Raw genomic sequence first — 27,813 nt, 5'->3', positions numbered from 1 at the left:
TTGCAATTATACACAACTTTGAATTCTTTTTCGAATTCCGGTATTTGAACACGTCTGTTACATGAAAGGAGAATTTTCACATGATAAACATCTTGAAACTAAAAACTACGTACGCTCTGGTATCGATCATCAATTTGCTGCTGAAGTTTTTTTATACGTTTTCTATTGTGTGGGCAAGTAAATTCTTCTCTGCGATTCCTAATTACTTACTCTACAACGACTATCGTATCTATTACGATTTAATGCTAACACAGCGTTAAACTTTGTATAAACGGCAAAATGTTGAGTATTTTGTGTACATTTGAAAACCTTAAAAAGAAATTCATTATCAACTGGATGGTCACCAACTTTCGGTCAAAGTTTTAGTTTTCGGTAAATTCATGGGTTCTCACCCCAAATAATTACAGGTCTTGCAGCCGTGGTCACGTTCCAGCTTAGACGAGATTATATTCCGGCGGGAGAATATTGGAAGAAAGAGGCGACCGTTTGTAGTATCCCGCTGTTGCTGGCAGATAAGCATTTGTTGGAGTGCATGAGATGACCGTTTCCGTGAGTCTCTGGGTGACGGTTTGCGTGCGAATCGAAACGGACGCACCTATATCCGGTAGATAGGTGTTAGCCGGTGTGCAGACCGCCTGCTTCGTGACGGTGGAGTAAACGGTCGGAATAATGGTGCGAGTTGGCGTTACAGTTACAGTCCTGCTGTCGCGCAAGGTTATAGTCTGCACCGGAGCCGTTACGGTAGTGGTTCTTGTTGCCTGCGGTGTGAATGTTCGATAGAGGGTGTTGGTGGATGCAGCTGTAGTAGTGATAACGTAGGTGGGTGTTAGGGTGCGAGTGACGGTGGTCGTCGGGACAGAAGTCTGAACGACATATGTTGGGGTGATGGTCCTGAAAGACGAAGAATCCGGTTAGAAAAATGGGGATTAAAATCGTATTACAAACTTACCTTGTAACGGTTCGTTCCTCAGCCGTTTTTTGCACAACATATGTGGGCGTAATCGTTCTGGTTTGAGTATTGGTAGAAGACCACGTGTGCACATAAGTGAAAGTTGGTGTTACTGTTCTGTTGACAGTGACCGAATCCAGATAGGTGAGTCGTGTCGAAGTTGGCGTTACGGTACGGTTGACATAAACGGAAGAGGCGTAGAAAAGATTCGTAGAGGTCGGAGTTACTGTTCGGTTCACTGTTAGAGCTCTCTCGTAAAAAACGTTTGTACTGGTTGGGACAAACGTTCTGTTGACAGTTTCCGAAGCGGCGTAGAACACATTGGTGTAGGTTGGAGTCACCGTACGATTAACGGTTACGGAGGGTTCATAGTAGACATTGGTTGAGGTCGGAGTGACGGTTCGAGTTATCGTCTCGGAATCAGCATATATCAGATTGGTAAAGGTAGGTGTGATGGTTCTTGTTATGGAAACGGACGGCTCGTAACTTAGGAACGTTGATGTTGGGGTGATTGTTCTGGTAATAGAAACACTGTTGGCAGTGATAAGACTCGTGTAGGTTGGAGTGATGGAGCGAGTAATTGTAATGAATGGAGTTTGACTGGAGACAATAGTTGTCGTTGGTGTTATTGTACGATACGATGTGATCGGTATTCCCCGTGAAGTAATGGTAACGGTATTTGGAGGCAAATAGGCTGTAGCTGTTGTTTCTGGAGGCAGGTAGGAATTCGTTGCTCCACAGAATGAGACGGTTTGCGTTATCTGCTGTACTTGTGTGGAATATCGTGTTACCTCTACGGTTTGTGCTGGTTCCCAAGGGCATGCAGGCTTATCATATTTATAACCACATACATCTGGTCCCCCAACGCATCGCTCAGATGGCGATGGAAACGGAACGATTGGTTTATTTCTCGAGTATCCATCAAACACGTTTTGCGGTTCACTTTGTTTTAAATAATTAGGTGCGTTTTGTCCATTACTGTCCAACCCAAATTCCAACAATGGAATGTCCGCTCGACATGCTGCCAGCAGAGTCGTAACCACCAGGAGGAAGAAACTCTGGAAAGAAAAATATTCTTTTAATTTCTTACTTGAGTAGGAAAAAAACTAAATAAATAACATAATTGTGTCGCGAGAGCTTTATATTGATTTGAAAATTCTGGCAAATACTAGCAGCGTAGTCTAGTAAAAACAGGAAGTCACAGTTTCATCTAGACCTTCGACTGTCAACTTTTGGCAATATCTGTCGCTTAGTAAATTTTTTCTTTCAGAGCGGTTCATTTATTGTAAAAGAAACATGCTTTTCATACGACATAAGCCATATTACCGACTACTCGTCGACACTCTACGAAGTTGGCAAAAGATTTATTCATTTATTTATTTATTGTCCAGGAAAATATAGGCTATAAGCCCGTTATCCACACTTAAGATTAAAATACAATAAATTCAAAAACAACAATACAAACAATTAACAGTCACGAAGTTGTCCTCTTAAATATAAACTTAATCTATTGTGTGATTGTGTGACCTTCTTCTGCTATTAGCACGTCTTATGATTGCGACTCCTTGAACCTAGTGAAAAGAGACGTATTATCCTCACTCACTTAATAGTTTTAAAGTGAAATTATTAGGGAAACCACCACTGAGGGTATGTGACGTGCTTTTTATTCATCCGTGTATATGTGTATGTTTTTACCTTTGCATTTACATTTACTTTTCTACTTTACCGAGAAGCGAGACTCCTTCCTCGTGCCAAGTATCGCCAATTGTAATGTCCTGGAGAGAATTCAATTATATGTCTGGTTTTATCATAGGAGGTACTTATTTTGACAACAGGAAGTCATCAAGTAAAATTTCGGCATTAAAAAAAGGTAAGTGTGGGAAGGAGGAGAGCTTGAGAATGGCCGAACGCCGTAACACTGCGGATACGCAGCTCCCCTCGATCTTGAGGTAAAACTAAATATAAAATTTTTCAATAGAACACATTCAAAATATAAATAATTATTAATGAAAAAACATAACATAACGGGAAAATTACATTTAAGTCTGTAAACAACAAACTGTAAACAACGACACACTTTCGACTTAGGTAGGAGCTTTTTTTTCGTTTTTATCGACCAGGTCTCAACAGTTCCCTTAGAGCTCAAACTTAAACAAATGTAAGATTGTAGCTTTTTCACCGTTTACGTGGATTGGAAGAGCGTAAAGTCTTCAAATACTTGAACGAAGTTCTCCTGTAAGTAAACGTACAAGCGCCGAACCAGGTGAGCAATTACTCCGCGACTTTATGATGCACTTCTAACCAAACTAGGAGCACTAACATTCACAGAAATGGTTGTTCTTCAGAACAAAAAAAGTGAGATTTTAGAAAAAAAGAGCTATATTTTATTAATATTTTTCCGCATACACTTTCTGCGATAAAAGTTGTCAAAAAACTTTGAAAATGCGATCTAACTCTTTAGTATTCCCATGTAAAGAAGTGCACTGTTTTTAAATGTATGTATATTTAGTTGTAATTTTTTTAACCTCATGTTTTTTAACTAGTCTTTGAAAGAATGATGGTAAATTTCTATTCTGGGATTTTACAAGAATAACAAAATTTATAACATTTAGATTTTTAATATAATATCAAGAGAACTTGATATTTTTATCATGTTGAATAAATAGAAATATAACGTGGTGACAAAGTTATTCTACCACCTATAACGTTGAGAATGAACTTCCAAATTTTTTGAATGATGACCTAACTGACGCAGGTCATAAGAGTACGAGTAAGAATACAAATGCTGACATCACCATTACCCCAAAAACAAAATCCCCTGAAAACATCATCACGACATTACCTCTTCTAACATTGCGCCCTAGCTTTTGCTGTAAAAGCGCATAGAACGATCAAAATTTATGCTCGGGAACTTGCAAATAATGCATGTAATATATTCTACAACGCGACGATATTGTAATTAAAGCTAATCGTTGTCAAGGTCATTCGGAGATTCAATGATGATTACCGGTTAAGTGAGGGAGGAATCTATTTCACACTTCCCAACTGCACTTGAACGCACTCCACCGCTATTTACTGTGTGAATATGATGAAAGCTTGGCCACAATCGGTAAAAAAAGTGTTGCCAGTTGATGTTGAATGTAGTAGCCTGAGTCTGTACTTCCATCTCTAAACTGTAGATTCAAGAGAAATTCTTAGACTAAGTTTCAGGTTGGTGGCGTGAGCTTAGAACAAATTTAGAAATTGAGGTGTACTACACGAATATATCTTCACAATTCTTCTATACACAAAATTTTCCCGACTACCTTCGATAGACATTTCTCACTCAGCCGTGACCTTTCAAAATGCTAATAATATTGGCATCCCTGGGTCAGACAGCTATGACATAGCTTACCGATGCGTAATGAACCCTTTAATTAAGGGGTAGTTAATAAATGTCCGGTAAATCGAGTTTTTGTTTCAATCACTGCTTGCTGCGATCGCTAGCAAGCGTTATCGTGTAATAGCTGTAGCCATTAGAGATTGTCATGTGGTCAGCGATGCGAAGATAAATCGCAACCTTTCGCTTATTTTTTCTATTGGGAGGATGCACACTCTGAAGTAGTCAGTGAACACATTACAATAGAGGAAAAAAAAAACATACATTTGCATACTGGCAAATTACGTTTGCTATACCTGCTAGCTGCCCAAAGCAGCATGACGGAAACTGCAAATAAAAACAGGTTGTAATTCGAAACCATTTTTGAAAGTTTCTGTATGTGAGTTGTATTCTGTATGTCTGTATTAGAATTGATAAGATTTAGATTTATTATTGATTATGTGAAATTTGCATTTGAATGTTTGATGTATACCAAAAGGTATTTCAAGGTTAGACTTCCTGATATACCAAGTCGCTTAAGACAAGTTTTACTTTGCTCTGTATTAAACATACCTACCAAACGTAGAAAAAGAACGGCATTTTAATCATTCACAGATTTATGTCGAATAGCCACCACCAGGGCCGGATTCAGACGGCGGGGGGCCCGGGGCAAATTTGTTTGTGAGGCCTTCTTTCCTTAAAATATTTCGAGGTATCGTTCTGGAAGGTGACGAGCAAAAAAAAAAAGGTCGCCTCAGGACTTGGGGGGCCCATTGAATCGGGAGGCCCGGGGCATCTGCCCCTTTGCCCCCCCCTCAAATCCAGGCCTGGCCACCACACGGGTGCTTGCGCTTGGTAACCGGACAGTTATCGCGTCGCGGTCGGCTAATTTCGCCCCCTTGTCGGCCGGCTGTTTGTCAGTGACTAGAGAGTAAACGCAGCTCGTGAACTGCCGCTGAGAAATGTGGTAATGTGAACAACAGTCCTAATGGGTAGTGTGATCATTCGAGCCGCTCATTATTGCACGTCTCCCATCTCAACATGCATTTGTGTTCTGGGGGTTTGCACATCTAGACAACATTGTAATGTAGTATATTTCGTAAATTTAACCCTCTCTCGCTCACAAGGTTTATTATTAAAATTTATAGCTTCACGAGAAAATTCAAGCTGAACACTCTGTAGACTCACTAAAACTACTGTCAACTGTAGTATTTTGAAGAAAATGTGATGCTCTGAGGCAGCATATAAAAGTTTATGGGACAATCGTAAGCACAACAAACTATTTTATGTCAAGATATGATGATTATAATTCTTGGTGCTCTAGAGTCACCATGAGCGCGAGAGGGTTAAAACAAAAGGACCATTTCCGCTGCCCTTGGATATTATCATTTGACAAGACCAGTAAGTGTGTTTTTGCAGGTTAGGGTTGACTTTTGAGATTTGTTTGTATGCCTACTGAGCAGATAAACTCTCATTATTCTTTAACATAATAATTTCCAATTTTATTGGATAATACAGTATGCACACACTTTCTCTTCCAGTTTTGATTCTAAATTATTAATCAGGTATTGACTGACTCCCAGACGGTCTCGAGGTACGACGCTGGCCGTCGTGAGTTCGTCGTGAGTTCGAGTATTGGCTCGGGAAAGACTGTAAGTGTCAGTAGGATCGTAGCGCTAGCCCCGCAATGTCCCTGTATACTAAACAGTTGGTTGCGAAGTCTGTGTATAAATAAAAACAGAAGGTCGAGTTCCGAATCGGAATGTAGCACTAAAGTTTTGCTTTGCTTTGCTATTGACTGGTCCTAACTCACTTGAAAAAAATATATTTGTGTTACATGTTGATCAGTTTTTTATTTTAGTTTGTGTTCGAATTGAAGCAAACTAAAGTGAAACAACAAAATAAGAAGAAAAATTTATTTGTGGCAGCAAGACAATATTCTCGGAATCAAATTAAAAAAAAAAAAAAAAAAAAAAAACAAATATCAGAATGGCGTTGAATGATCGATTTTTTTTCCCATTCGACTAACAATGTGTCGATGATATTTGACACGTATCTTAAATAAAACAGTTTTTGCGCATAGAGTTTTAGTTTAATCCTATGTTATAAAAATATATCTTATGTAAAACCTTTTCCGACCTGAAATCCTGTACCTGACTGTGATGTTTATATTTGATAATTTAGTTTGTTTTTGGATTCTGTGATTGATTGAACAATTATAAAATTTGACATCATTCTTATTTCTTCCGAGCACGTGAAGCAACTTTTGACAAACCTATCAGTTAAGCTGTTGGAATAAACGTTGATTGCTAAATTACGTGACTTTGACAAAGGTTTTGCTTTTTGTTTCCGATTATTTTACAGCTACTGCGTCACCTGTTTTATGTATTTATTCGAGCCAGACTGGAAAGTAGAAACTCATACTCTTAAACCCCATGCGTGCTCCATCCATAAATGCTTATACTCACCATCCTCGGCTGCAACTGTAGGGACACTCCAATTGTGGAATACCCCCCGGCATTTGCGATCTCCATAATTTTCCTGACAGGCTAGTAAATTAACCACATTCATGAGCGCTACGGAGCAACCCCAGACAAAAAGATTTCTTTTTTTTGTGAATTGCACTCAATTCGAGGTAGCCAACCTTCGACATGGAGCACACCACAGGGCTGTTTTCGAATTTTTGAAAAATAAATCTTTCGTTACAATGTATAAAAAAACGCTTTTTGTCTGTACATGTCATGTAGATGCTCGCTTTGGGAATATAGTTATCAGTGAAGCACTATCAGTTGCAAAGCGTTACGTGATACTGTGTATCAGTCTTTCGTTTTCATTTTCATTTTGAATACTGAAATTATCTCAAATAAATGAATCTTGGTTACTCTTTGAAATATCTGAAGCAAACAAAACATGTGAATAGATGAAGAACCACATCTCTAATTGCTTACGGCATTCTGTCTAGAACTGGCTTACTTGAGCATATCCGTGTGCCTAATTTGATTTCTAGTTATAGTCCTAATTATCATAATATGCAAAAATTCTACTAGATTTTTCGAGATGTTCTCCGCGACTCATAAAACATACAAAACTGAAAAGAATAAATTTATCACAACACAGAGCTTCACTATCAGCAGAACGCTGCGTTCATCACCGTGAGAATCACCGTTCTGATCGCAGCCGGACCCACGCTGGATTTTGGTGCGTGATGTGTTTACTCAAAAAGGTGAATTCTCTTGTATGTTCGCCGGTGCTAACGAAATTAATCGGAACATCAATCAGTTTTAACGAGCGCTTCCCGCAAAAGGATGGCCAGCTTTGCCCACCGGCTGCCGCTAAGAAAGGCACACACATTTGCTTCTGTCGTAGTTTCGCACTAACAAATTACTGACACAGTGGGTAACGTCTGGGACTCTGCAGATTATTTTGTTACGTACGTATGCTATGAAGCGAATCAAAGTGCAGAGTTACGTCGAAGTGTCAATTTTTAGCAAATTAGCATATGTTACTTCCATAAATGTAAGTTTCGAAATTACATGGTTAAAATATTGTTACGACTAACACCGCTGTTCATGGGGACAGTTTCGACAGTGTTGTACTTGGAGCGCTGCATGATCTGCCGTGCCGATAAACGACATACCCTGATATGGAAAACGTCAAGCAGAAGATGAAATAAATGATAATTGATGTAAAGGATAAGACAGAAGCATGGATGAAGAAATGGAATGAGTTTTTATGTAGCTGAAGACGAGCGTGTAGGGCTTCCGTAACAATGTACTGTATGTACAAGTCTTTGACCTGACAAATTGAAAAATATTTGGCGTCGCCCAAATGTATCAACCTTAAATAGAAAGCTATCAAAATTTCACGACACGTTACTACCTCGTAAGGCCAAGTGATTTTTTCCTGGTGAGACTCGTCTGAAGCGCCTAACATCGCAGCAATCCGGTTATAAGTTATCCATTTTTTTTTGAGATTCGCCCGAAATAACATTAAAAAATACCATAAAAAACAATATCGCACGCTCAGCCTTGGGGCTGATAGCGGTCTCGATCAACTAGATTAGTTGAGAGAATTCGTTATCGATATTGTTTTTTGGCACATTTTGCATGTGTAGGATAAGTACAACGATACACCGTGCCCCAGTGCTGAGTCGAGAAAATTTCCAGCGCGAAAAGATTCTCGACTCGATCGGGAATCGAACCCGATATCACAACCGTGTAGGAGAGCTAGCCGACCGACATCGCTAACCACAGAGCCACGGGGACCACAAATAAAATACCATAAACAATTTGTTTATACATTATTGGATCGATTAGACTTTGCAATCAAGGTGAAACAGTTGCATGAGGCGAAAAAAATGCTCTTTCACCAAGACAACGCTCCCACTTATTCTGCTCGAGACATTACGCACTTCCGACTTGGCTGGGGGAACCAAACTTAACAGGAAATAAAAAATATACTTTTTTTACTGTTCCTGTAATTTTTTGTGCCCTTATATCCAGCTCGGAAATGCGTGAAGTCTTCAAAGGCCTTAAATAAAGTTTTCTCGCAAGTGAAAGCGACGAACACGGCTGAGCAATTACTCTGCGGTTTTTTGACGCACTCACTAGCTCACTAAAAACACTAAAATCCACACAAATGGTTAAAAATCTATAATCTTTCTTATTTTTTCCAGTTTGAGTTCTAAGGCAAAACTTGTGTTAACCTTAGGTACATCCAAATATGATTGTGTTTCCAGAGTTAAATTTTTTTGATTAATATTTTTCAAGTACAGAAATTTTGTGTAGTTTTTTTCTTTGTTATGGCTGTTTTGAGGATACTCTGTTCACTACACTTCCGACGTTCCTAAAATTTTGGGAAGCTCTAGAATCTAGCCGATAATTATGTAATTAGAAGTTGAACTTAAAAATGTAAACTAAACTTAACCAGTCGAAAACACATACGACCTACCGAAGCCGCTTGCTAGACAAATTATTCACATTTTCCGCTCTACAATTAACTTGTGCATACTGCAACGTACACAAGGTTCCGTCAAAAGGAAGTTGTATATGTATTTACTTAATCGCAATCCAATACAAGATATTCATTAACGCTATTCTCTAAATCCAGTGCGTGGTTGAAAAGCCCTTGGGGTGGTAGCCGACCTGACCATGTAATTATAGTAGCCTCCTCGTTGTAATCGCATATGATCAGGAGAACGAAATGCTGAAAAAATCCATTAGCGACGAACCCTTTCTCAACGCAGTAGCGTCTTCTCTACACGCAAGCACGGGTATCACGCACACTTATCGTTACAATCTATCGCTCGCTCGCCCGACAGAAAGATGACCGAATTCGCACGCAAACTCACTTCTCGGTGGCCGGTTTTACACGAGTTGTGTAAACGAATTAGTAGACGAATGAGGAGAGCAAGAATATTTCAAGTTCACTGTCAACAGCGGAAAAGCCGACACTACTGACGGAAGATTTGTTATACAAGTTGATAGCAGCGACATGCGACGACGACACGAAGCCGATCGGAGTATTGTGCGATACCAGTTTGGGTTAAATTTTGTGCAGATTTGAATTTCGTCATGGTAATCATGAGAGTTATAAATTATTAAAAGGGAAATTTGGATAACCCTGATTCGGTTCGGTGTAAAGTTTGGGCTGATCTCTCATGCTCAATCTTCGATTAAAAAGAATCGAAATGTCGGATAGTAAAAATGTAAATTTCGCTCATAACATTAACGCCTTTCAAAACCAAACGCGGTTTTGGAAATGTGAGTAAGCTGTTTTAGCCTAATTGTATTTTAAGTCCCTTCCGTCTTATCACAACATGCTACCAAATATGAATCTCATTCGGTAACGAATTATTAACTAAATATTTCCCAACGGTGTGCGGAAAACATCGCACTCTCCATACGAAAATAAAAGAAACTCACATTTTAGCACTTTCGTAACACTGTGCATCACGTTGAACTTTGACAGTCTTTCACCATCCACGATAACCTCCAGTGTTAGCTACCCTCTTCACAATTCAAAGCACGACCTTGAGTCGTACGCGAAAGGATCAACGGAATCGCTGACGAAGTCGCCCAAACATATCGGTATCGAAGTTTTGATACAAATCAGCCCGGAATCGACTTTCGCAAATTGGACATCTTTGAGCGACCGGTTTACGGAATGATTTAACGCCTTCTCGGATGGCTCGAATTTGGTTTGTTTCTTTCTCAACTGCACCAAAACAGTAAGAAAGATTGATAACCGGTTTCAGATAGTTAATAGATAGGATGCTAACTTTACACAAGTAACGTTTTTGGTTAGTGAGATAGTTTAGCTCTTATTTCTTTATTTCTTCTCTAATTAATAACATGATAAGTCTATAAACAATTACTATTATTTTCAAGTGAAACAACCTCAACGCCAAATTCATTTTAATTCGTTTCAATCTGACGTGAACTAAACGTTTGTTGAATTTGAAAAGGTGAATCCAGTGAGGATTGACAGTTCTATTAATTCTGTGATTCAAGGGTGACTGCTTCGAATTTGGATATTCGTCGAATAAATAACGTTGATCCGGGTGGTTCGAGAACCAAGGCTAGATTTTGAATATTTGCCCACCAGTGGAATTTCGATAGGCGACTCGTTTCCCTACCTTCACTGATATAAAAAATAAAGATGAGAAGGCCTTTGTTAGGTCTGCTCAAGAACATCAATTTTAGATTATATCCGGCGTTAAAAAATTTTCAAAAAAGTGAAAAAAAAGCCTGCAGGTCACTTTTACCCTTAAACGACCGCATAGTTCACAACTACGACACGATCGGAGACATTATTCATAGGCACACGTAATGTGCATTTACTGAGGAATGCTAATTCCTAAAGCAAATGATTGATGGGTTACGGCTATTTTCCTTGACATCAGATGCTGCAAGTTTACAATTACTAAACATACATGAAGATGTGTGTTTACAAACGCATTGTAGCCTGCCTTGACCTTGGAAATCCGGTTGGGTGCGATTAGAATGATACTTGGACTATATTATATACTACAACTCGATTAGCACCGAGATAAGCGGAAATGTTATGGCTATCACTCAAAATTAGCACTTTGGTAACAAATTTTGCATTTTTGTATATGTTCGAATTTTCAGCGTCACCGAAACGTGCTTATTAAATATTGAACTTTTAAGGGGAGCTTTTAGAATACATCTCATAACTACTTCAGATGAATGAATGAGATTTCCCATGCTGTAGCACTCATCAATCAATTCAACAACGATCAAGAATGAACTCTCTCGACTAGGTAACTTGATACCGGTTGTATGTTTGCTTGTAAGTACCATTATAGAAGAGTGTTAGATTATTCCGGTTCGGTTTGCTTCCAAACCTACGAGTGTGTGATTAATGTCGACATGTATATAAACATTGAGATTAATCATTTACGGAGAGTAATTCAAATCACGATACATAGAGGTGTGCAAATATGCATTAAATTTTTTCATAACCATAGCATAGCACTGTCATTATAAACAGCAAGATATGAAAACTAGTTTTTGATTTGTCGATATTTATGCGCGACCTAGGGCCTTAAATCATCAATTCACAATGCGCAATGAATTGATTTTTCCCGTGTGCAAGACAATGTTTTTGGACACATATTCAATTCAATACAAAAAATTACCATAAGCTTATTTGAACATTTTTAGCACATGTTGAACATTGGTTTTAATATTAAAATGTAATTCAATGTATATTAAGTAATTGTGTACGGAAACATGGCCTATTTGAGAGCAAGGGTTTTTAGTATTTTAAATATTTTGGACGGAGTAAACATAATATTATAACAAGAAGAAGTGCGTGAATTTATACGAAAAAAAGTGGAGGGACGAGAAGTTTTCATGTCGCCTTTATAACCAAACCGAGCGAATTAGGTTTCTAATTCAAAAAAAAATTTAAATCATTTTTCGAAAGCCAGGAACATTTCCAATATTTGCGTAGCTACCCTTACTAACACGCATAGAATCCTGAGTAAGAATCCCCAGGATACCTATAACTCGGTGACGGAATCGTGAAACAGGGCATTCCTGAGGATTCTTTTTTTTGCATCTACCGCTAATACCGCCGCTATTGTACGAAAGCGCTTCGTTTCATGTGGGGAATAATATCAACAACGAAAAATGACGCGCGTCTAAGCACACCCGAACTGTTTCGCCAAGCCGCTTCCATTTACTTCCTTATAACATCCGCCTCATGGAAGTACCGGCTGCACCTACCGCTGAGGCTGTTACCATACTGCTACTGGTACCCAAAACTATTAACTCTTCAAATTAAGTGTTTTATTTGTCCTCAAAAGAACAATTGTTCAATTCCATATCGGATATAATGCAATCACAGCTCTGTAATATTACCGACAGTATTATTCTTCTGAACAAAATGATCCAACTTTTCCATTAGAGGAAGTGCCGGCTGATGTACGGCAAAAATCTCGCCCGATCGCTCGCGTTGGCGTTCGTTCTCAGGCAGAGGCCTGAGACGTGGTGACCAACCACAGGGCAAGTGATTTGTTTAATCTGAAGGCAGCCACAGGCGCAACCCGCTGATATATTCTGTTACCGCTGAGTGCTGATATCTGCTGCTGCTGCTGTCAACGTTGTGGACGGTCCATCCAGTTCACCTTCCGACTAATGAATGTAGCTAGTTTTCCCAGAAACACTCTTTTATAGCCGAAGGGTGCTACGTAATAGGCCACGCCCTATCAGTTCAGTTGTTCCATTTCCTAATGTTCTTCAGACAAATTATTCCACAATTCGCATTTGATTTTCGTATCTAGCGAATAAACACCGATGGTGCTCTCACACACGCAACGGTTTTAACCCGTATCTTATTGCGGTTTGTAACATCGCGCGATTTCGTTTGCTCGCTGTTGCGTGTTGCATTATGTTGCAACTTGGCAAGTGGGAGACGACGAAATTCTGTTACTGCTGATTGATTGAATCGACTTCATATTAGCTCCGCATACTCGAACTAACTGTCTTTGTGAATGCGGTCTAACAGGGCAGTTTGTTATTCAAAGTTGGTTATGCTGATCCCAGCCTTTGCGCCATTCGCCCCTACAGTGGGGGGTTTACTAGATAAAGTAAAAATTAGACAACTACAACAGAATTTGATTGCATCCCGCACAGAATGTCTGCTATTATTAATTATTAACCTTCAATTATTTTTTTATTTGCCTTGAAAATAAGCATTTTGCGGTTCAAAATCGGTTGCTAATTACAACCCTTGAGCTGCCCTAACATTGGGGGAATTAAGATACACGGACAACATGCACTGTGGATGCTATTTCACATTCAGTAAATTAGACGGGTGCGACAAATTTGAATTGCTAGGATGCAACACAGAATTCTTGCTTGCGTTGACAAAAATTATTAACTTTCAATGACTTGTTTATTCGCCTTTAAAAAGGCATTTTGATTTCTAAAATTGGATTTCCTGATGGCAATCTTCATGCCTCAACACGGGGGGAATAATGGCTGTCTGGCGACACACGCTGAGAAAAACCGCGCTGCTCCTGAGACGTGGTGACCAACCACAGGGTTAGTGCTTCTGCTAAGGAAGGACGACTGCTGTTGTCGCTGTCTAGAACTATTATGAGCGGCTCCGGCTGAAACAGGCTCTTATATAGGCCAAATAGCATGTTTTAAATTGCAAGGTATATGATCCTGTCGACCGTGCTTGGAAAGCAAGCATATAACGACCAATCAGAGGTCGAATTTTTCGTTTTGACAAGGCTTGACTATTTTCAATAGTACAATAGTGTGAATAATAAAATTACAATTATCTTATTTTGGGAAGAATTTTAGAAGATTTTCCAATCTATTGCTGCAAGAACGAAGGAAATCCATCGAATACTAACCGATTTATTAGCATTTGAAATTGGACATATTTTTCACTTTTTTCGGTTTTAGATTTTCATTTCACATCCCTATGTAGCCGAACTTCCTGAGAGAAGTATTCTACTTCAAAAACACTTCAGCGCACCACCGCTCCGGGAATATTCCGCGTAACTGAAACTCATTTGAATTTACTGTTTTTTATCCACGAAAATAAATTTTCGTGGTACGTCTGCTCCAGCTGGTCTTGAGCCTTCCAGCTAGTCTTGAGGTACGATGCTGACCTAACAAGCCAGTCGTCGTAGGTTCGAGTTCCGGCTCGCGAAAAACTGTTAGTGTCAGCAGGAACGTGGCGCCAGCCCCGCAATTGTCCTGCACACTAAAACAGTTGGCTGAGAAGTCTGTGTAAATAAAACAAAAGGTCGAGTTCCAAATCAAAATGTACCACCAAGGCTTTGACCAACTAGTCAAATGCATCTTAATGATATATTTAACGATGCGAAAATTTGTTTTCGAGTGGGTGTTTATAAGCAAACTTTTTCGTAATTAAATTGGTTTGACCGATTCTGCTTTTGACATACCGTTTCCCATGTTTCTATTAGAGAGAGAGAGAGAGAGAGAGAGAGAGAGAGAAAGAGAGATAAAAATAATAAGAAAACGCCAATTTGGCAACTGGGTTTAGCATGTCAGAGGTGCCGGATCAAGCACAATGTTGACTGACTTTTTCATTCGACTCGCCGGGCTTGTCGCTTTAACGTTTTGTTTGCGAGAAAACTCATTTAGGTCTTTAAAAAAACGGTCATGGTTAGAGATACCAAAATTCACAGGAATTGTAGAACAGCAATTATCTTTAATTTTTTCCGGTTTGAACATTTGGAGTGCACCTGTGATGGCCAATGTAATCGGTGGTGACGATGGAGGTCCTGGGGAATAATACAGTGCATCGTGAAATCCGTGAAGTTGTTAAATTTTATACTCTTTCACCACAAATAATCTCTATTTTGTTCACCATTCAAAAGGATTGTGAACCTACGGTTGAAAATTACTGTGATAATGCCATTTTGAAGCATTCTTAATTCATTATTCAGCAATAGAACAAGAAAAACGTATGGAAATGGACGCATACTTTATTGCAGCGGTTCTCAATCTTTTGACGTGGGACTAGGTCATTGTTTTCTATACTGGGATGCATTCTGTAAAATGGGAAACGAAACTGGCAAATGTTACGTCAGATTTCAAACGATAATAACAGCATAACCACATGATGGATAACAATAACCAATATATTGTTGGATAGATAAAACCAGCGTTGTTAAACTCGCTCGCAAAAAGCATGCGATACTCCAAGTGGCGTTCTCGCCGCTACCGAAATCTCACACTAGAGATACTCCTGTCGTACTGTTTCTCATTCTCTTTTCCTTTTTTCATTTCACACTACCGAGCGTTGATGCTTGCGAGTTTTCTCATAGGCCGACACGCACTCTCGCTCGCGTACTTTCCCACTCGCGTGTACCTCCCTTTCTCGCGAGCACAACCGTCAAGACGCATTATGACGATACGGAGTGACAAAGTACGACAAAGCGGAGTGGCGAAAAAAATATTTCGATGGGTAGGCAGGGATGCCACATATACAGATTTTTCAGTACTTATACAGATTTTTGCGTATTTTTTATACAGATATCTGTATATACAGATTACAGATTTTCTGGAAATAGTACAGAACTATACAAATTTTTTTTTTTTTTGATTTTCGTTGATCGCGAAACAAACTTTTCGATATAGTTGAAAATCGAAAAAGAACTCAAATGCTATTGAGCGTATTGGAGGTTTCATTATATTTATATGTTACGCATAAACGTGTGCATAATTGTGTTTTTTATTCTAAGGGATATGTCCAGTACATATGCAGATATTTATACAGATTGAAATACCACCAAGGTGATTTTCTGAGATTCGAAATACAGTTGATATTGTGGCATCACTGCGAGTAGGTGGTCGAATATCATACACGTTGCGATTCTATATAGATTTATCACCCCACTTTCGCTCGTCGGTGCACGATGCAAAACTGCTTGGCATCAGTTTAGCGATGGACAAGCCGCATGCGTGAGTCGGTGAACGAAGCATTTTCGTTTTCGGGCACATTTTTTCAAGCACTCCTAGTCAAGTACTCTTATTCGAGTACTCGCGTATTTGGCGTGAGTAAAAAAGCAAAAGAGAATTTGCGAGCGGCTGTATGCTGGCTGCTGCTCTGGCAAATGCATGGATAATAAAGAGTTTCTCGAAAGTGTGTGTGCGAACGACTGGAGAAGCGTAGCACACATCTCAGTCTCGAGCAGAAAGGAGTGGATATGTTTTGCTTCTCGCTCGTTTAGCAACGCTGGATAAAACGTGTAAAAATTTTATAACATGATAGTCATCATTATTATTTCACTGCTCAACGGTGAAAATTGATAAAAAGTTACAAGAAAATTTACGCGAACAATGAACCTATCACACGCGAGCATTCCTAGCACAGACGATGTGAATGGACACCAACCATTCCCTGTGATATTTTCTGTTTCAATATAAAAAAAAATGGACAAAGTTTTTTCGTCTTAACAGGTCAATTTAAGTTTGCTTCCATGAACTTAGACTAATTTGAAGTCTCGAAGGTAAAGATCTTTCGAAAAGTTTTGAAACAAGCATTTTACTTGAACAATTTCTAAACCTGCTGTCAGAGCATAATAAAAACTGATGTCTTGCAAGAAAACATGCAGGTAGAAGCAACAATACCGTACAGAATAATATACATATTATGTGGAGAAAAGCGCCGCTGGTCTCTCGTCGTCTATGATTGCAGTGTTACATGACTTCTGTTTAAGTGAAATCGTAGAAAAACTGCAATGCTGCTGCATTTATGGTGATTAAAAGTTTATCTCATGAATATGGTTACCTTATAAAAAAAATTACTCAACAAGAATTGAGAATATTTGTAACGGTCATAAGATTTTTTTTTGCATTTTATCTTCGATATTCACTAAATGATCGTGATCGAAATAGTAGATTTCTGAAAATACAAATTTATAGAAGCCTTAGAGCCAGCGAATGCTTTTGAATATTTTGTCGATTCACTGGGATCTATTCTGAATTTTTGTTCACGTTTCAACATTGTTATATGATTTAATTTTGTTTTCAACTTAACAAATAATATTTTCACGTATATTAGCTGTCTTCGTATCACAGTGAATGTAATTGTTGGCAAATGAAAAAAAAAATTGTCAAACAAAAAACAGAAATTAATCATTTCGAACTTAAACTTCCTTGCAATTGTTGCTTGTTATGATTTTTCGCTGGAACTTGTTGATTATTTCGTTCAACATATCTTCTTATGTTTCCCTATGAGTGAACCTATGTAACGGCTTCGAAATTATTTCCATAATAACATTCATGTAATAAATTTAATTTGATCAGAGTTAAATAAGACAAAATCATGCATTATGATAACGTAGGTATTGTTGGATTTGGTTTATGAGGAAATAGAGTTAATTCTGATTCAGACGGATTGCGAGAAATTCGTGGTGCTTCTACAATAACTACGACACGCTTGTGCCTTGTTAAATAAATGTTGTTTGCACAAAAAAACACTACACAATATCGTAAGTGTAATCGAAGTTCTTTCGAGCGTTGTTCATTTCTAAAAAGAAAATTTATGGGGAGGCTGCGTTTAAAAAAAAAAAACAACAGAACAAACGAATTGTTGCTGTCTGCAGATTCTGTAACCTGTGTAACTAAAAATCCTTCTAATTACAGTGTTTAGTCACACGTCACCATTTCATACAATCCTAGGGCTGTATACCTTGTAGTATTTTATCCGCTTCCCCCTTGACGATATTTTTCAAATCAATTGTACCCCTGACTTGGAATGTTCTCGCGAAGTATCATGTTGTGGTAGTCTAGTTCAGGTTTCAAACTATGGTTTATCTGATTGCAGCAGTTATGTTTTAAGAGCAAGACTGAACAACAAATGAAGCATTATAAAAAAATTGCTTTGTCTGCCTTTTTTTTCGCGTACCCCCTAAAGGCTTTCATGTATCCTAAGAAGTACGCGTACCCCAGGTTGAGAACCACTGCTTTATTATACCTGATTGCAATACCTCTCAATGTGTTGTTACCTTTCTTATTCGTTTGGCTCAGATTTTGACAGTTCGTTTGGCCCACAAGATTCTATCCGCCTATCTTTCTCTCTGAGTATTTCCACACATCATAGCAATGACTATTGGCGATTTAACACAAAACTAATAACGACCTTGCGGCTTCTGGATTTGAACTTTAGAACAAGGAAAATGATAATAGATTCAGTTTTAACATCGAAGATACGAAAACGTTAAACCTGATACGAAAACGTCAAACCTGATACAAAAACGTCAATGTCGGTCGGATTGTTTTCATTATTTTACTGTTTCGGTTGGGCCTTAGCCCTTGCGCTTCTTAAGGTGAAACGGGATTGTGGCCTTTTCCTATACAATTTTGAGGATAGAGTTCTTTTTACTTCTGTATTTTGATCGTAAAAAATTCGGCTTCCACTGAATAAACAGCACTCAAATTGCTACTTCAGGCATGCAACAGTTGTGAAAACAACTAATCAAAGTTTCATGTACGTAGTCTTCATAAATCAAGATTAAGAAGATAGAAAATTAGATTGCAAAATTCGAGTTGATCGTGACCACGTCCCGTTTCCCCTTAAGTAGATACAGTGGATCTGGTTATTATTCAACAAAATGATGTAATCTAACTAAAAACTCTTTATAATTTATAGATGAGTTTTCCGTTCGAAAATAGAAGGAACGACGAGATTTTTGTAGCTATAGCAAATACAACCAAGAAAACAGAAAAGAGCAAAAACGTTAGATTTGACGTTTCTATGTTGTACTCGATGTTATAACTCATAGCACATTTCCACGTGATATACACAGTAGACAGTTTTCCATGCAATATTTGCGTAAAATGGACGTTCTTGACGTCAATAATAATGCGGCTGGTTACACGCAAAAGTTGGATGGTGCGAAACCAGTACAAAATTGTGCGTTTTTAGCGCAATTGTTGATGTGGTTTGGAACCAGTACAATGATTGCGTGTTGGGCATAACGCATTTAATGCTCTAGCATTTTTTCAATATATTTGTCAGCTCCAAATTACTACACCTAAACAGTTTCAGCTGGTATCAAGCAGCATTGCAAAGCGAGCGAGAAGCAAAACCTTTCTCCTCCTTTCTGCTTGAGAACGAGGCATATGCTACGCTTCTCAAGTCTTTTGCACACATGCTTTCCCCTGAGTAGCAGCAAGCACGCACCGACAGCATGAGTGAGACTAACAACACTGGCATCAAGTATGTACAGCATGGGTGTCTCGCTCATTTCGTAAAGCGACGAGACGTCTCTTGCGCGTCGCAATCCGAACCGAAAAAGAAGCGAAAGAGCAACCTGCAAATTATATGTGACGTATCTAGTCTCGTCGCACGTACATGGAAAATCTACAAACAAGAGAGAAAGAGCAGTCACTAATACACTCGATGTGAGAAATAAAGTTTCGGTATATGATACATATTCTGATTTCGATCTATGTCAATGTATTCGCAGTACAACTGCTGCGTTATCCTTTTCACACATTTATTGTGCGATTTTAGTGCAAAATTTGTGCGAATCGGGAAGTACAATGATTGTACAAGACTTGAACTTTTGCGTGTAGAAATTTTATGCAGCATCTAGTAGATTGATTAATGTCAAGAAAATACACATGAAATACGTTTTCAATTTGAGGTTACGTTTTTACATGAGCTGGTAGGTACATACCGTGTGAAAATTGCATTTTCTCCACATCATCCACAGAAGATGGTATAGGTGTTGGTGTTGATTATATTTTATATACGGTGCGATGTGGGGCTTGAAATGGGATCGAATTGCGGTTGATTGAGACTGTGTTAACGCACACACATTTACTTTCGTTAATTTTGAACGGCAGCGGTCGAGTGAGAGAGATTTTTGATTACTTTGAGCTTGGAGATGCCGATTTTAGGATTCTTATGTCTCGTATGCACAGTGGGATGACATTTGTGAGAGCACATGTGTTAAGCAAATAGATTGGAGTGTGTTATATACTTTATACATCGAACGTTGTCAGCTGACCGTTTTGACACTAAGTGGTCTATTGTATAGCCTTCCATAGTAAGTTCTGATCGGACGCTCTTGTCCTATGATTTTCCTAGCTTTTGGACAAATGTTGATACACATTAACAATTTAATTTAATTATTATGAAACCTTGTCGGCGTGACAATAAACCATAACAACTAGATTTTAATTGTGATTGTTTTGGCATAAGTAAGGAGACTTAGAGCTCTGTTTTGTTTGGTATGCATTTTTGCATTTTTATAAGTTTTTTGCAGACCTTAGACGCGCCAATGCTTTTGAACTGGGTTGTATGTGACTTTTTTGGGGCTCCATTTCCATTGCGAACCCACCGTGGTTCCAATATTTTGCTTGTTAATTTTCGGTCATACAAAAATGGTGTTTTTTCTGGCTATGAATGCATGAAACGTTGGCAGTTTTTGTACTCAGTAGGTGTTTTAGTTAATTCATTTGACAGGTAAAAGATTACCGGTGCGGAACAACGGGCTCATCGCCTCTGCGTCGGTAGTAAGGAATGAAGCAGTAAACGCGTCTTCAGCCCGGGTGGGTTTTATGCAACTAAGGGTTTTCGTAGTGTAGTGACTTTGCGAGGTGTAACAAGATGTCTATTCATGTCCCACGGTGACCGTTTAGCCGGAGACTGCTCACTCGGTGGTTCTGCTCAAGCACAATACAAACCGGAGTAGGTTTTGTTTGGTCGATAAAAATCGCGATTAATCCATGGACTAAGCGATGTATACTTTTCAAAGAACCGCACTTGCTGAAGTGCGTTTGCTTTAGAGAAGGTATTCGGGTAGTAGAAATTGATGACCAAACCCTACCTTTCCGTCGCAGCCGAGGAGATGCAGAGGTAAACTTGGTCTCCGACAACAACGACTGTTACTTTTCCTTCCTTACAACATCTTTCCTTACCCTAACGATCGTGACAACGTGGCCGGTGTCGTTGTCGATCTATACAAAGCGGTAGCTACTGAATTGTTGTACACTGAAGATGGCAAACTCATCCCAAGGTGCCATTTACATGGTTCCTTGTGCAACTTCAATAGCTCAGATCGATCACGGAGCAGAAACTACGAAATGTGCGGTCGTCAAGCTCAAGCTCAATGATGATTGGTGACGCCTCGGTTTCATATAAGTTTATAACCAGCTCAGCCCAACAACTAACACGTTTGAAAAAAAATTGCCATGTAGTCTCAATTATTGTGCCATTACTAATACAATTTCAGCAAAAAATAAATCAAATTCATAACCAAAATATCCAAGTCTCGGATACGCTGAAGTCACTTCCTACGCAAGGGACACATATTCGAAAAAGATTAAAGATAAAATTTAATGCATTTCTAACAATGTTAAAAAAAATATCTTCCACCTGCGAATCAAAATCAAATCAGGAACAAAACAAAAAAAAATAAATCAAGGAATTCGATTTTAAAATTTCATTTGACATTTTGAAAAAATTAACTGAGAAAAAAAATAAATCCTTTGTGATATCTGCGCAAAAAATTGCATAAATTTTGGAACCCACGTCGATTCTTCGAGTTGATTATTAAACCTCTATTCAAAAAGGTAAAACAGGTGAAGCAGGTAAGTTCTTCTTTAATCCGCATACATAAAGAAACTATAGGATTATCCAATCCAATAAATCCAATCCAAATCCTTTTTAATAGATTTTCACTTCACGACAAGGCAGGGGGGTTTACTTTATATGCGATTCTTCATTAGAATATTGATCCTCCGGACGCTGTTTTTTTGATGAGGCAATCAAGATTATTCAATAAGTGGATGAGGCCGGATTTTCTGCAATTTTTTTTCGGCCTAAAAAGTAGAAGCGGTTTGGCATCACTTTGAATTTAAGCGGTCTCACAAGGAAATCATCTCCATATTGTTAGTTCAACCCATATTGCTAATAAATATTCTGTCTGAAAATGGTGAATATGTTTATTTGAAATCAGGTGGATCGCATAAATTCTAAAATATACGTGAATTCCGAAACCTGCGAAAAAAAACAATAAAAATCATACAAGCCGCGAAAAAAAGCGACTTCAGTGTTTTAGGCTAAGATGCATGGTATCGCGAGAAGATGATTTCTATGGTATTAAGTGTGAGTTGGTGATTTAACATTTAACATTTAAAAAAAATTCTGTAAAATCCTTGTGCCTAGAGAAAACTCAATCCGAATAGATAACCGACTGAGTGCCTGAATCGCGTCGTAGCAAAGTCACAATCGTTACCTAGGCTTTAAACATAATCAAATGCTGCGCTAATTCCGCACACAATTCCGCATGTACCATGTAAAATGTAAAATGTAAAAAGAAATTAATTATCAATAGTGCTTTTGGAGTATTTTTCATTGCAGGCTCGTTTATCACGTATTTGAATTAATTCTAAAGCCAAAGCTGGTATGGCTGTAACCTACAGAGTTTGTGAAAAAAAAGTTACCCCACTAGTTTTGTTAAGACTGTAACAGTTCAGATCATAACAGAACGATTGGCATGTTAGCGTGACAAAATCTGTTGTTTCACATGGTGACGTTAATTAAATAACTACAGTGTCACTGGCGGGGAGCTGTTCATTTATGGATCGCCTATAAGAATTTATTGTGAACTGACGCTTATCCAGGAGGTATAATTTATTCTACATCCACAAACAAGTGTGACAATTCCATGTGGGGATTATGTTCGCTTTATACTTAAAAAATAATTTTCAGTTGTATTGAAACATTAAAATCAATGCAAAAATCCTAGAGTACCTAAAAAAGACATTCCCTTCCCCAATTACGATAGTAATTACAGAGCAACTGCAGACGCGCACTGCAAGGGCATGCATGCACTGCACGTTTCACGCGGTTTTTAACTTCTGCTGGTCATTTGTTTGATAGCGCTTGAGATAATGAAACCTTGACGGTCTCCTTTGGGTCAGACCAAAAAGGGCTTGGCTGGTTGAATTCCGACCACTTTCCCTGTACCCTGCCACATTTATGCCGACAAACTTTTGTTGTTGTGATTGGGTTTTTTTCTTTCCTCGATCGGAGCGGATCGGTTTGGTATTCAATTCAACCCGGACGATAGTTACTCATCGAGTCAGTGCTGAATGGACGACAACTGAGGTAGTGCGACGGATCTCGGCCACCGAACTGGATGCTGCGGTTCAAGAGAGTTTTGCGAATTAAAGTGCAAATTGGTGTCACGATGGGGTGATTACTGCAGCAGCTGACATTTTTTCGCTCAAAACATCACCGACCAAGAGCGGTCTGTTGAATCTGCATAATCAATATTGGTTTTTTTATCATGAATTGCGGATTACTTGTAGCCATTAGTAGAACTTTACTTGACAGAACGATTCCGCATTCTATTCAAATTGAAAAAAGCTAAAATCTTGTCGAATATATCATTTTTGACAATAAAAATTGCTGATTTGAGATGACATGCGGCTCATAGATTTTCACGTGTAGAGTTGTTGTGATTGAGCCAATTTATAATAAATCATTCGATGGTCTACTCTCCTGCGAGATCCTTCAGCCTTCCGGATGCTAATGCCAGGGATGCTGGTAACGTACCGAACTGGATTTTGAACAGTGTGAGTGGGTTTTCATAATTTGGCATTGGCTAAAAGTTAGGTTATTTCTATGAATTATGTGCTTATGCTGAAGAAGATCAATTAAAAAAATGGGCAACCATTTCAATGGACCATTTTTGATTTGGTTGAAACTATGCAAAGATGTTCCTATAGTCCAGAGGTGTAATCTTGTTGTGCTATTGGTATGTTTTTTGAATCATAAATAATTTTTTAAAAACAGATTTAGAGCCCAGAACGGTTTGTTTGATCGGTGTAACATCTAATAATAATTTTGTGTTTCCAATCTAGTATTATCGTTAAAAATTTTTTTTTTCAGAAAAAAAGTTCAAAATAAACTAAAAATTTTTATCTAAAAAGCTCTTTTGAAAATAATAATTTTAAAAAGCTCCTATTTTAAAAATTTATTTTTATTGTGAAAAAGTTCAGCTAAAAATTGATTGTTGTTCGATCATGGAGAAAGGAGAAAAAATTTACAATTTTTGATAAAACTTTTTTTTATGTGAGCAAAAGGGTTGGTGGATTTATGTGATGTTTTCAGCAAAGTTGTAGATACTATTTTTGTCATTCTAGAAAATATATAAGTGGTAAAAAATAAAATTTCTCCTTGAAAAAAGAGTTACAAAAATAATTTTAAATTGAATATCTCAATAAGCTCACGTTAAAAAGATTTGATTTTTTTTATATACTCGTTGCAGCTCTGTATTGATACTTGTTCGAATGTGGAGTAGTAAAAACTAAGAAAGCGTAAATTTTTTTGAAAAGACAAAATTATCTCCTGCACTGTCTAGCGTCTTTATGGTTTATTTATTCGGTATAGTGTCTTCGGTGAAGCTGAAGATAATAATTTTGTCCTTCCAAAAAAATACACACTGTAAAAATTTTTCAAAAATATAATGTTCATTTTTAGAATAATATAACTTTTTTAGTTTTTTATCTACCAAGTCCGAATAATAAATGTTTCATTCAATGTTTAGCTAACAATAGGAAATTTTTTGGAAAAAAAATGTCTATAAAAACAGAGTTTTTTAAATAATCAATTGATAATTATTTTTAAATTTATTTTTGAAAAAAAAAAATTTTCTTACAGTTTTTAATTTGGAAAGACAAAAATAATATCTTCAACTAGTCTAAACCATTACATAAATCCAACAAACCATTTTGGCTACAAAAAATAGGTTTGTTACTTTTAACTTTTTGTTCTCGTTACTTTGTATTCGGGCAACCCTCAGTGTTCAGCGTTTTGTACTGTTTATAAAAAATATATGTTTACATAATGAGCTTTCTTAGATAATTTTTTTTGAACTTTTTCAAAATGTTTTTCCTAAAAAAATCCGCGTTATATAGATATTTTTTTGGGAAGACAAAATTATTATCTTCAACATTGGCGAAGATATCACACGGATTTATACCTTTCTGGCTAAAAAACATTTTTCACTGTTTCTGCTCAGTTTTTTGAAAATCAAAGATTCGGTTTTTTAAGCTTTCATTAAAATTTATTTCCGAGGTGATCAAGGCGACACAGAGAAATTATCTTTTTTTTTATCTAAAGGTATGTTTGAACATTGAAAAAAAATGGATTGCTAAAAAGAATGGCGGATTTAGTAACAACCTCATATTTAAATTTTTTTTAATATTTATATTTTTACGCATGATTATAACAAAACTACGTAAGATATTTGTAAAAAGATTCCATAAAGATAGTTAAAATACGCAACAATTCCACCACAGTTATCAAAAGAAAATAATGTTTACTAAAAAGGAACATAATTGAATGAATAAATATTTTTAGTTATTTTTGAACAGTTTTAGACAAAAGTACATGAATATATGCGGAAGACCCTTTCGAATATAGAAATACGTTTGCTGCGGATTACAGGTGAGAAGGAAGGCCAAAACTGTGCTTGCCGTTTAGTTGTTAGCCACGAGCAACCGTGAGATTGCTAATAAATCCGCCATTTTGTTTCAATTTGCTATCGATTTTTTTTTCTCATGTCCAAATTTACAAAAGTTTTCTTCTCTGTGTCGATGTGCCCTCGAACAAAAAAATGATGATGAGGAGACTCCCTTAATTCAGTTATGTTCCTCCCATCGTAAATACAAAAAGTAGTAAAATTAGTAAAATGAGCAGAAATGTTATTGCCATTATATTACAGTTTGTTCTCTATATTAAGTTCTTTCTTCTCTCGTGATTTCGTGATGACATTTAAAACTGAGACATACATACACATAGGTACCGTTAGGTACATGCAATTAGGCATTAGCCTGTCAAATCTTGAACAATGCATCTGAAGACATAAATAAATAAATTTCGTCACGTTCGGTTCCACTCGCGAATACGTGCGGAATACAAATTGGAACATATCGTACATGTCATCAGTTGTTTTGCTAGACTATTTACAAGAGGTATATAGAAGACAGTTTACCTAATTAAGAGAAGATATTCCTTCGTAACTTTGTGCCTTATATATCACGTCGTATATCTAGTCGATTTATATTCATCAGAAAGTCATTTTTTGTTTTTGGCAACGACAACTACAGTTAGAATTAGCGTTGCACCGAATAATATGGCTGGGAAAGTTTTTTTTTTGTGGAAATTACCGAATTTTCAGTTTACAGAATAATGGTTTTAACTTGAGTTTGTCTATGGTAATTCACTTTAAGTCAAGAATAATTTGATTTTTAATTTTTCTCATCTTATCATCATGTCATCATGGCCGAACAGACGGCCGAATATTCAATAAAACATAATGATTAAATAAGAAAAAATTAAAACCAAATTACTCTTGAATTAAAGTGAATTACGCTAGACAAGCTCGAGTTCAAATCATTATTCTATAACCCAAATATTCGGGTATTTTCAAAAATAACTTTTTCCCAGCCCTATTATTCGGTGCAACTCTAGTTAGAATCAAGTTGAAAATTATTTGTAAAAGGTTCATTAAATCATTTCACATTTTTGTGCAATCGAACTTGTAGTAAACGTTTCATTTAACAATATATTGTTTCACATAATCAGAATGTGAGAATCAAACTGTGCATCAACACCATCAATTAGCGTAGCGATTTTCTACATAGAACACTCCTAACATTTCGCTTTTACTGGTCCGTGCGATATGTGACACTTGACTCCTTTGATTATGCAATAACGTCTAACAACGTGCGGATAATGTTCGCATTGTTCCACCGCGATAAGTATCCGTATAAACACAGCAACACTGTGCAGAGCTACCTGCATCAACTATATTGATGAGCCATTAAAGCCGCTATGATGAGCTATGATCAGCTTGACCGCGAGTAAGAGACCGGCAGTTATGATCAATAAAGCAGGCTTCAACGCAACGCGCGCGCTTGGATTTGTTCCACCACAAAAACACTACATTGCTACTGCGCGGCTAGGAAAAGTCCTTGCAAGGTCCTGTAAGGTGACCTATAGCATTTATTGTGCTGACGGGTCAGCACTACCGTTGACACTCACCATTTTATAGTCGATGCACTGTAGGCTTTCGAATATCCTTGTGAGGTAATCAGTGACGATTGATACTGCTGCACTTGCGAGTTCCGCAAACACGCGATCTTAAATGAATACACTTTAAAGTTTATGTTTCCAATCTGTCCAGTTTTTCCCACGTTCTTGTGGAGGTCACTTTCCGATCCACTTCACTAATAATCGGGGCGGGTCTCGCGAACTTAACAATATGATTAATTCGACACTTCCTAAGGGCAAAATAATACACGTTAATATTGGATGTCCCCCAAATTTCCAACAATGGCAGTGATGACGGTAGCGTGGTGAAAATTCAGATGAGAACTACAAGACGGTTTATCTTGCTATACGGTTTTTATACCACGACTTCTCTGCTACACACCGAACAGGGCTTGGTAGGTTAGCAGGC

General features: G+C 37.7%; 1 protein-coding gene across 2 annotated transcripts; it reads right to left on the bottom strand.

Moving 5' to 3' along the window:
- Window positions 1–27,813, bottom strand: LOC129724781 (mucin-2-like). Of its 2 annotated transcripts, XM_055679943.1 has the most exons (4): window positions 27,396–27,813; window positions 950–2,007; window positions 393–891; window positions 1–309 (listed from the first exon to the last, which is right to left on the bottom strand). In XM_055679943.1, exons 1-3 carry the CDS (start codon window positions 27,396–27,398, stop codon window positions 435–437), a joined length of 1,518 nt encoding a protein of 505 aa, XP_055535918.1. In that variant the 5' UTR covers window positions 27,399–27,813; the 3' UTR covers window positions 1–309; window positions 393–434. The 2 variants fall into 2 exon arrangements, with proteins under 2 accessions (XP_055535918.1, XP_055535916.1); XM_055679941.1 differs by having other exon boundaries at window positions 1–891; window positions 27,396–27,812.

This window comes from Wyeomyia smithii, chromosome 2, assembly GCF_029784165.1.
Source record: "Wyeomyia smithii strain HCP4-BCI-WySm-NY-G18 chromosome 2, ASM2978416v1, whole genome shotgun sequence".
Lineage (NCBI taxonomy): Eukaryota > Metazoa > Arthropoda > Insecta > Diptera > Culicidae > Wyeomyia > Wyeomyia smithii.
The sequence above is the reverse complement of the archived record's forward strand: the minus strand, read 5'-3'. Positions and strand labels throughout refer to the sequence as shown.